The 10322-nt window shown below is 40.6% G+C and overlaps 1 protein-coding gene across 1 annotated transcript in view; it reads left to right on the top strand.

Moving 5' to 3' along the window:
• Nucleotides 1-7360, top strand: part of Scgdelta (sarcoglycan delta) — a 140554-nt gene extending 133194 nt beyond the window's left edge. The window contains exons 5-7 of the mRNA XM_043415913.1: nt 2306-2495; nt 2580-2772; nt 6590-7360. Of these exons, the coding sequence (XP_043271848.1) occupies nt 2306-2495; nt 2580-2772; nt 6590-6962 (756 nt within the window). The 3' untranslated portion in view covers nt 6963-7360. The remainder of the gene's footprint in view (nt 1-2305; nt 2496-2579; nt 2773-6589) is intronic.
• Nucleotides 7361-10322: the final 2962 nt, after the last annotated feature.

Genomic DNA, 10322 nt, shown 5'->3' on the forward strand with positions numbered 1-10322 from the left:
CGTACATTTTATCGCAGAAATTATGGAGAACGTTCAAATCGAACTTCATCGAATTTTGATTCTTTTTGGATTGTTTGGCCACAATCTTTGGCCAAATTCTTTACGACAATCCTGTAGGACTTTCGAATGTTTTTTTTTTTTATTTTTTTTTTTTCATTTTACAAATAATTGTAAACTCTACTCAAATGTAACTCAATCTTTCCATGAAGAATCAAACTTTACGGTGGATTTTAATCGACGTTTTCGACCGTCATCTCCGTACATTTTGAATTGATTTTTTTTTTCGTAAAACAGAATTCCTCACCGGTAAGCGAGAAGAAAATCGATCGCGTTAATAGCGCGCGGACTTCATAGCGAACTCTCCGAAGGTAAGAGCTTAATTATACCGCGCATGAAGGTCCGTAGGACTAGGAGCGAAAATCCAAGCGCGAGTCACAGAAACAGGAAGAGAGAAAGGGAGGGAAGGGAAAGAAAGATAACGAGCGAATGAGAGTACACTGTAGAATTCAGACACTAATGCGCCACACATAATTATCCCCGGGTGGACGGGTTTCTTGGCTAACTTCCGTTGGCGAGAGGGTAATCCGAGAATCCGTTCTGTGACGCCGGTCACGGCAAAGCCAAAACATTAGGCCAATGGGCGCAGACACATTTCGTGCAATTGTCTCTGTTATTCGAGATTCTGTATCCAGCAGATCAGAGAGAGAATGAGAAGTTCGTTTGGTCAACGAAATTGGAGCTAACGAGGCGACGATAATTCGATGATACAATCATTGAACGAACGTTAAAGATAAGCACGAACATATGTAACGAATTTTATTTTCTCGAGTGTCAAATACTTCAGTTTTATAAACCTCAAAAATATCTCAAAACTATTAACACAAAATGTTCACTTTTCTTCTTCAATTTAACATGTGTCGTCAGTTATATTTCGCGTAATTAAATTGAAGAGAGAGACAATACGAGTGAATGTGGAGAATTTCCGACCTGAGATTTTTGTTGGTGCCGTCCTCGTCGGCGTTTCCAAAATTCCGAAAAGATCTGGTGTAACGAAGGTTTGTGGCAATCAGATTTTTGGATAGTAACCGCTCCCTGACAGATCTTTGTCGTGGAGGTGCATCGATGTAATTTCTCTTCCTATTTGTAAGAGACTTCGAATCGAGTTGCTCAGAAGGCACAGACTCGGTGCTCTATTTTCGTCGATGGCCAACCGACAAGTGTCCCCTTCCTCAATTTCGGCTTTCCCCTTCTCTTCATCCACTAAAACGCCTTCGCATCGGGACACATACGGAAGCGAAAAAACCAAAGAATGAGAAGAAAAGGAAGCAATGGGGAAACCGAGGCTGATTGTCAACGTGAACGAGCACCGCGTTCCCTTACAGATAAAAATTAACTCCAAAATATCGATTACGTAAGTTTCCAAGCAATTTGGCTAATCGCTGAGCATTGGAAAATGCAAATAAATTTGGAATCACGAAAAGCGGTGTGTGTAAATGTACTGTCGGACAATCTGCAACCGCAAGTACGAAGCCGATCGCCGATCACGAACCCAGCAGGAGCTCCCTGCTTTCTTCTACCCTCCTACACGTGCCCATGTATACAGATACAAGTGTACGTGTGCAGTTTAGACTCTGGAGAATAGTTTTGCTGGCGATACGCCCAGGATATGCGCGAGACGGCGCAGGCACCTCCGCAAACGATCTACCTTACTGGATACATAGGCACCGTACGCTCTTAGTCCCATTATAACGTAAGCCTCCCAGTGTATATCGGTAAGCGTATCCTGGTGCCAAGTAAAGACACTTTGTACTCCACTCAAAGTATACCTGTACGTACGTCATGTATGTAAGCTTATATACGTAAGTATTTAGATATATTATGAGCATGTACGTGTTCACATGTATGTGTATATAAATGTGTATTACACAGAAAGTGTGCGTGGCGTGGCAATTGCTTCCGATCGAGTGGCCAATCATCGGAAACCAATAAAGCCCGAGCCACGGAGCAACACAAACCTGGTTCCTCTCTGTCTGACCCTTTCGATCTTTCATGTTTATTTCCCTCGGTCTTTCTCTTGCACGGCTCTCTGTACCGATACACTCGTGTTTTCCGGTATAAGGGAATTAGGAAAAAGTCATAAGGACGAGAACGGCTCTCGGAATTTCGTGGTAATTTAGAAAACGGGGCAAACCATATTGGGATTTTTTTAGATTTTTGTTACGTCGACGATGTTCCTTCTCGAGGGAGTGATTTAAACGTTGGTGGCTACTGAATAATTCTTTTTTTGCATTCTATGTTTACACAGGAAGGAATTGGATCGCTGAAAGTCGTCCCGGGAGGTGTGGAACTCAGGGGTCAAGCCGCCATTCTTGACGCCTTAATAGCGTCGAGGGTCAGCTCGCGGAAGAGCAAAAACCTCGTGATCGAATCGTGGAACAACTTCACGGCTTCGGCGAGGTCGCGGGACGGTCGATTGCTCTCGAGAATGACACTCGGTAGGAAAACCTGATTAATCGAATCATGAGATTGGCTGCAGGGTTTATCGCTGTTGCCTAATTTTTCGTTACTTACCGTTGAAGGAGAAGATCGACTGGACTGCGTATCACGAGGCTTCCGGATAACAGACCCTCGAGGAGGCGTACTATTTTCTGCCGATCGCGAGCAGGTCGTTGTCGGTGCTGAAATGCTCAGGGTGACCGGAGTCGGTGGAGCAGTTTTTCGGGGGAGTGTACAAACCCCTTTGGTTCGAGCCGAATCCGGTCATCCACTAAGGTAATCATCTGAATTACGCTTAATCATCGAATCGAAATTTACGTGGCCTGGTAGCCAATAAAATGGTCACGAGAAACGGGGGAACGAAAAACGGTAACGTTCTTCGAGGTGTCATAAAAAGAATTCATCAAGGAATTTTGACCTCGATATATAAATGAATATGCAGACCGGGAAATATGATTGCCGATGCCATTAATTGATTTGCATTCATAATAAAAATCTTTGCTGCTGCGAATATTATCACCAAATTATTATACAAACTTTTTCACATTGAGATACAACAATGAAAATGGTAATTCTGAAAGTTACGTTCTACTTTCTATCAAAACGTACTCGCAGATATTTTTACACATACGTCTCTGCCTTCGAATCCACTTCCACGAATGGCTTAATGCGATGCAGTACGAATTATAAAGAGCTTGGAAATAATTCAGTCGTAAAGTTTTATTTTTAGCACGGTTACTCTGCTCACCCTTCCACACAGGAACTTTACTCTTTTCACTGAAATTCTCAAAAATGAGTAGGAAACACAAATCAAGAGACAACAATGTAGGACGCGATTATGATTTATTTGAGAAAATTTAAGAACGTCTAGAAATTCGTGCTCGACATAGAATTTTTTGAGTGAGTAATAGTTCACGAATTAGGCAATCTTTCGGTGTAGGAGTTCAGCTTCTGACATCAGGATACGGAACCAACTTCGAAAGCTGCATTTTATTCCTTTTTATTGAAACAACGATTCGACTTTATATAGATATTTTTTTTTCGAGAAAAGTAATGAGTTCACGAAAAAGACGTTTATAGTTTTTGCTGCAGAGAGTGTCCATGTTCAATTCGAAGCTGCCCACCATGGATAAAGAACAGTGATTGTGCGATCGACCGCGTTCATGCGCATATTCATATAAATATTAACATAATGAAAATAAACTCTTAAATTGAATGGATCAACCGATGAAACACGAGAGCGATGCCATCTTTTAGTCATAATATTTCCAGTTAACTTTATGCCGCTGCTCATAATGCTGACTGATGGCAATGGTATACATGTTTCTCATTTGATTATGATTTTCATCAGTCGATGCCAATTTCAAAAACCAGCTCGTACTCTGCCGCACTCTTCTTATAAACTCGAATGCGACACTTTTCGTAACTTATTCAGTTTTTCAACCACTCTCGTGGGGTTTCATTCACGTCAATTTAATATGCACATTTCGTATCATCATTTTTCACGTGCAATGTGTATTACAATTTTTGGATGTGTTATTCGAAGGGTTTATGGACAGTGGAATTTATGGCATCAGTTTTCATGGCTCATTAAGGTGCGACGGTTGATGAAAATAATTGTCTTCCTTTAACAAAATATCACGGATGATGATTGCAGTTGACCACGTACGATTGCATTTATTGATACTATTTCGATGGGGGAAATTGGCTCTCGATTGTGTGTTTTATAATCAATATTAAACGAAGGTAGAATCTGTATTTTCAAAACGAAAATTGAATATCGTCGAACAATGATAAAGTAAAAAAATCATGATAAAGATTGCAAAGAATCGACAAAAATATCTTACATTTTATTTTTTATATCATTTTTGAACTTTGATAAACTGGTCGAAAGAACTGAATTGAAATTTTTTTTCCCAAAACACAATTTATGCTGCAAGAATATTTGTTCTTACAATTTTTTAAGATCAATCCCTCGCTGCCAGGTCTAGAGCAGTGTAGATGTTTCCAGAATTCGTAGTCATACTTAAAAACATTATTTCCAATACGGAGCATCAATTTATGCAAGAGCAAAAACAGATTTTTCGACCGCTTAAACCAAAGGAACCTTAAGATACATTATAAATCGGTGCAACAAAGGATAAGCACAGCTAAAGCATGACGACAATAATAAAATTCGTCATAATATTTCCAATAGTAAAAGATACCGGGGAAAGTAATGTACGCATCAAGAGATGAACTGAAGGGAAGGAAGAAAGAGAAACTCTGAAAGAATGCGGAAGAGTAAGATGCTGCTGCCTGCGTCTTCCATTTCTACCCTACTACCCATAATGTTTTACCGCTGTTATGCGAAAGATCTGCGGTCGTTTTATATAGAACGCGGTTTACATACGTTCGTAAAACGCGCCTTTGGGTGGGTTGTGCCGCCAACTGTCATGTATTATTCCTTTCACTCTTCGAGAAGATATTACTCAGTTTCAAAAGAAACGCAAAAAAAGCGTGAGGCAAGCACAGCAGAGAGAGAGAGAGAGAGAGAGAGAGAGAGAGAGAGAGAGAGAGAGAGAGAAGGGAATCGAAAGGGAGAAAGCGATATCAAAAATCGTAGAGATATAAAAAGAAGGGAAAAAGGGTGGAATGAGGGAAAAACGAGTGTGGGAGAAAAGCCAGTAGCAGTACTGCAACCGCGCAGTTATTGATAGCGCGGAGCAATTTACAGACGGATTTACGATTACAATAAAACTTTGCTCGGGCGGAAAATTATATTCATAGGATTGGATTTGCGCCAGATATGAAATACCGTTCGCTATATCAGAAGTCGTATGTAGGTATAGTCGATAGAGACTTGAACGTCTATCTCCATTGCTCTCTTTCTCTCATTCTTTCTATAACCCTCCAAGTATGGATCTTTATATATTGTAGAAGAAGGTGAAATAGGATAGCATATATATTCACTGCTCTGGACCAAAACCTAGTGGGCGATAGTAATAGTGCATTCATCCCAATCGAAATTCCGAAACTCCTTCACCTTCCGAAAACTCTGCTTTACACAAGCCTCTGCTTCCACTGCACCCTCATCTTTAACTCTTTTCCTCTCTCTCTCTCTTTTCCTCCCGCCCTCGCTCACTCTCTTCATTCAACGTCCATCGATACAAAACGCCTTTCCCCGTTATACGATTTCTGCCCATTCGATCTTCTTCCACTTTATATACTCTCTAGTTTTATTCTGCTTTTTGAGCTTCAATCATTCGCTTCTCGATATATATCTGCTCTCGCGAATGTTCAACACACGCGCACACGTACGAAATACGAGGAATAATGATAATCTAGCAACGTGTAGAGAAACGTTACACTCTTTGCTGCACCTCGGGATCGATTGTTACGACATTTTTTCTCGTGTTTGAAAGCTCTCGTCTCTATACGTTGGAACTTTTGAGAGGATTTTCCTCGCCACGTCAAGGTAATTCCTTGCACTCCGGCCATCCCCTGCATACATACCAGGGTCAAACAGCGAGGGATGAAGTCGGGATTCCCGACTCCGCCTGCAAACTCTTTTCCCTCTGTATCACACCCTCTTTTTCCTTTTTCCCTTCCCACTACTTCCGCACCTTCATATGAATGATTCTCGGGTTTCTTTTCGCCTGTGGAAAAGGACCCCTGGCACAGCGGATGAGACACTCGAACCTCGCTCCACATCAGATTTCCTTTGATAATCGCTACATTGAGATTGGTCTAAGCTTTCCGATTACGTCGATTCCTAAAGCCCCCGGAATTTTCGATTCTGATTATATACTGAATTCTTGAAATTTAATCTTTTCACAATCCCTCACCGGGCTTTGCTAATATAGACGAGCTCTATGAGGGAATAGACGAGTTCTATGTTACACTGAACGAGGATAAAACATGCATAAAATATTCATTTTCGTTGAAACGCCTGAATTTATGAAAAATCAAATATTTCAAATTTACTACAAAAAATTAAACGGAAAATCAATTTGAAAACACAACAAATAGTCGTGCGAATAAAATTTATTTTTATCCAACCTGCGATGCATAATTTACTTACAATATTTTTTCTTCAAATATGCGATGACAGATTAGAATCAGCAACGAGATCGTTGGAGATCAAGGCACCGGAAAGAGTGGTAATAGAATCGAGAGCCGGTGAGATATTGGCATCGTCATTGGCGGATTTAACGCTACAGAGCATCGAGGGAGGTATACACTTCGATGCGAAATCGATTTTCTTCGAAGATTTGAAGAGCGCAACTCCGTTGCAACAACGACACGTAACGAGAGATCAACAGCAGCAGCAACAACAGTCCCAACAACAGAGCCAACGAAACGGAAGATCGTCGCTCCCCGGCCAGCTAGAATCCAATATTTATCAGTTGTGCATTTGTCCAAGTGGAAAATTATTTCTCGCTAAACCCGAAGGAATTTGTCAAGCGGACAAAACTATCTGCTAATAACGTCAATCTCGTACGAACGATAAACCAAAATAAAATGACTTATTTATTTTTACTCCCTTTCCCTACATACCTCAAGAGCGAATGAATGAGAACGCTGACTCCAATGACTCGAAGAATATCCTTATTTGCCTCGAGAGTAAAACAAGTGTAAAGATTAATGAACATAAAAATCAATCAATCGTTGTTTAAGGATACAGAAAGCAGAGAATTATGTGTGCATAGTGTCTTGGAGTACAAAAATATACACATGAGAATGAATAAAAGAGAATAAACAAAACAAAATGCAAATTGATGAATGTTCGGTACCGTGTACCCACGAAAGCGTAGGAATGGCGCCAATGCTAACCCCGCGATGTATATCTTGTATATCAATAAAAACATACAATTATCGTTGATTTTGCGTCGTGTAAAGTAATCATGTAAAACCATTATTCCCTACGCGACGAAAAATATTAAACAAAAAAAAACATAATCGAGCATGAGAGTCCATCAGAGCTGCTCGGATTTGCTTCTTTCAGTATTTGGCATTGAGAAACTGCCACGACTCGTGGTACGGCACTGCGAATCCAGCCATGCTCGAAAAAATGTTGTTCGAAAATAAGAACATTCTTGAAGGTAAGATTTTACATAAGAATTAACTAACATTTTTTTTAAAGAAAATCATCTTTTTCTCTTTCCTGCATTAAATGTAATTACAATGGATTTCAAGAAATAAGAATGAAACACGAATATGTTAATGTTCCGGATGAATTTCTGTCTATTCGAGACAACGGATGTGCATATCCATTATGAATCAGAATAATTGAGGGAAAATGTCTGAAATACTTGATTATTTTATATCTTGAACGGATTCCTCGTTTTTCATCAAATTATTTTATCCCGTTGGCACGATAAGGAAACTACAATCAGAGTGAATATGCTTTAAATTCAGAATATAATTTTTTATTTTTTTTTAACTCTCGTACCTTTGGATCGCTGAATTTGACGTTGATATTCATATCCGAAAATAATGTGAATCTGACGCAGGTGAATCCTTAATTCCTTCGAATCAGATAATCTTATAGGAAGTTATTCGAGGCCTTACACTCGGTTGAAAATTCGGACGCTTTTCTCGAACGACGGTGGCTACTGAATCAATTTCATTTTTCTCATCTCCATGGTAACTCTCATTTCTCATCTCGTTGGTAACTACAGCAAAGTAACGATCAGGAAAATGAACAAAAAAAATTGGATCAAAATTTTAAATGTGAAGAACGATTTTTTTCGATGCCTTTCTTTCCATCAATCTTTGCTGAGAGCCAATTCGAATCAATTCTGAGCCATGTGTACATCGATGTAGATAAAATTTTTATTGAAAAAAACGTTTGAATCGCAACATGAAAACAAAAAGCAACACAAGATCGAAAATGTGCCTCGGGAAAAATACTGCGAACTGCGATTCGTTGACTCAAAAACAATTTTCCGCAAAAATCATATCCAACAACCTGCTTAATATTGGGCGAAAAGCCTAAAACAATAATCTAGGATCATAAAATAAAGCCTGCAATCCGAATAACAATTTGTTTTCCGCCATATGTTGTTTATCTTTTTCGGCCAAACAAAAGTCTAAAACGCCGGGAGTCTCGTTCCGGTTTTTCTTGTCGTTAAAAAAGTGAAATAAATGAACATCACGGTGCTAGGCAATCTGATATGAGATGAGATTATATCCGGTGGAGAATTATTAGTCGTTTACGTGACGAATGGGTGTAACGGTAGCGACGTTGTTCTAAGCCCTGTGAATGTGCTGCGCGCGCTCGTTGTCGCAAAATATATTGTGTTCAAAGTACCTTTTGATAGACCCAACGAGTCTGTTGTATACCATAAAAAGTATTGTGCGCGAGCTTTATTATTCTACAATGTCATATTCTCGTTACATTTTCAATTTTCTATCTTGTTTTCCAACCTGCTCCCCAGCCTGCTCTGCTCCTTTTATTGCAAATGCAGTCACTTCATGTCTAGCTCCACCACATTCGCACTCACGTGCCTCATGAATGGGTGACTATTCCAGCAAGCGCTAAACTTTCGTCCCAAAAGTGGAGTGAATAAATGGATCCTGTTGAAACAGAAAATTGTGTTAGTCAACATGGCGAAAGCACTGGTCGAAAGTCGTCGACTCGCTTTTCGAAGCTTCTGGCATCGCTGCTCAGCTTGCCAGAAAGCAAAAGCATCCCATTGATGTTTACCTTCACTTGAGCAACAAAGACTCACGCGTGAGCTCAATAATTCCAATGAAAAATGCTTAAATCATTGAGTTTGCCAGGGAGATTGGAGAAAAGTGTTTGTGTCCCAACCGCAGTCAATGGCGAGTCTCGGAACCGAAGAAACTCCGTATGACGAGCGGAGGGACTTGACTTCACCCCGGCCCGCGTGTCCTGTGAGCTAGAAAAAGGTGAGCAACTTAGAGAAGTGAGCGAGTTAGAGGCGAAAGAAACGGATGGGAAAGCGAGTCGAGTAGGACGCGAAGGAAGTAAGGAAATGTGCTGGCTCATAAACGCACACATACAGCGATAAGCGGAGAGGGAGAAAGAGAGCAGAAGGTATTCGCTGGGCGAAAAGTTGAATACCCTGGGCCTTCCACGTATACATCAAGTCAGGCAGACAGTTCGCAGCAGGCCAATCTTGCCTAGTAGCCGCTTAAGGAGCTCTGACGGGGAGGTAATTTTCTCGGAATTCAAGATTAAAATTGCATTCTGGGCTCTGGATAGCGACGCCTCTGTGAAAGATGGCGCAAGATGGCGGTAATAGTGGCCAAGAAAGACGAGGAAACAACGTGAGGTAGACGAGCTATAAGAAGAACACTGCTTTGGGTGAGGGTAAAACGGTGCGAGGGAAAAAGACGAGTGCGAGACAAGCGGATACGTGGGCTTCTCACTTCGGACGAGACGAGAGCTCCACTTCTTCCTGAAAACTTATGAATTAGCCCTTATTGAATATGTAATAAGTACTTTAACTTTAATTAGCATTTACTTCTTGAGCGCGAACTTGGACGCATGGCGAAGGAGGATCATAAATACGTTATCGAATCAAAGCAATGGTTTCTGGGCAGTGGACAGAGCTGAGAGGATTTTCAACATTGGTATCGAGCTGTTCATTTGGGTGCTCCCCAGAAGACGACGCTGAAGTTTGCAACGTTGGAGTTCAACGAAATGAACGAAAACAAACATTTGTAATTCACCAATTTTTTGTTTCACGAAGTATCGGTGCGGGTTGAAAAACTACGATTCGCAAATTCGGCAGTGAACGAGATTGGAGAATTTCTGCAATTATTGGAGGGTTTTTTTACATCATTTCGTTGGATCCCAACGTTGAAAACTTCAG

The sequence above is a fragment of the Venturia canescens genome, chromosome 1 (assembly GCF_019457755.1).
Source record: "Venturia canescens isolate UGA chromosome 1, ASM1945775v1, whole genome shotgun sequence".
NCBI lineage: Eukaryota > Metazoa > Arthropoda > Insecta > Hymenoptera > Ichneumonidae > Venturia > Venturia canescens.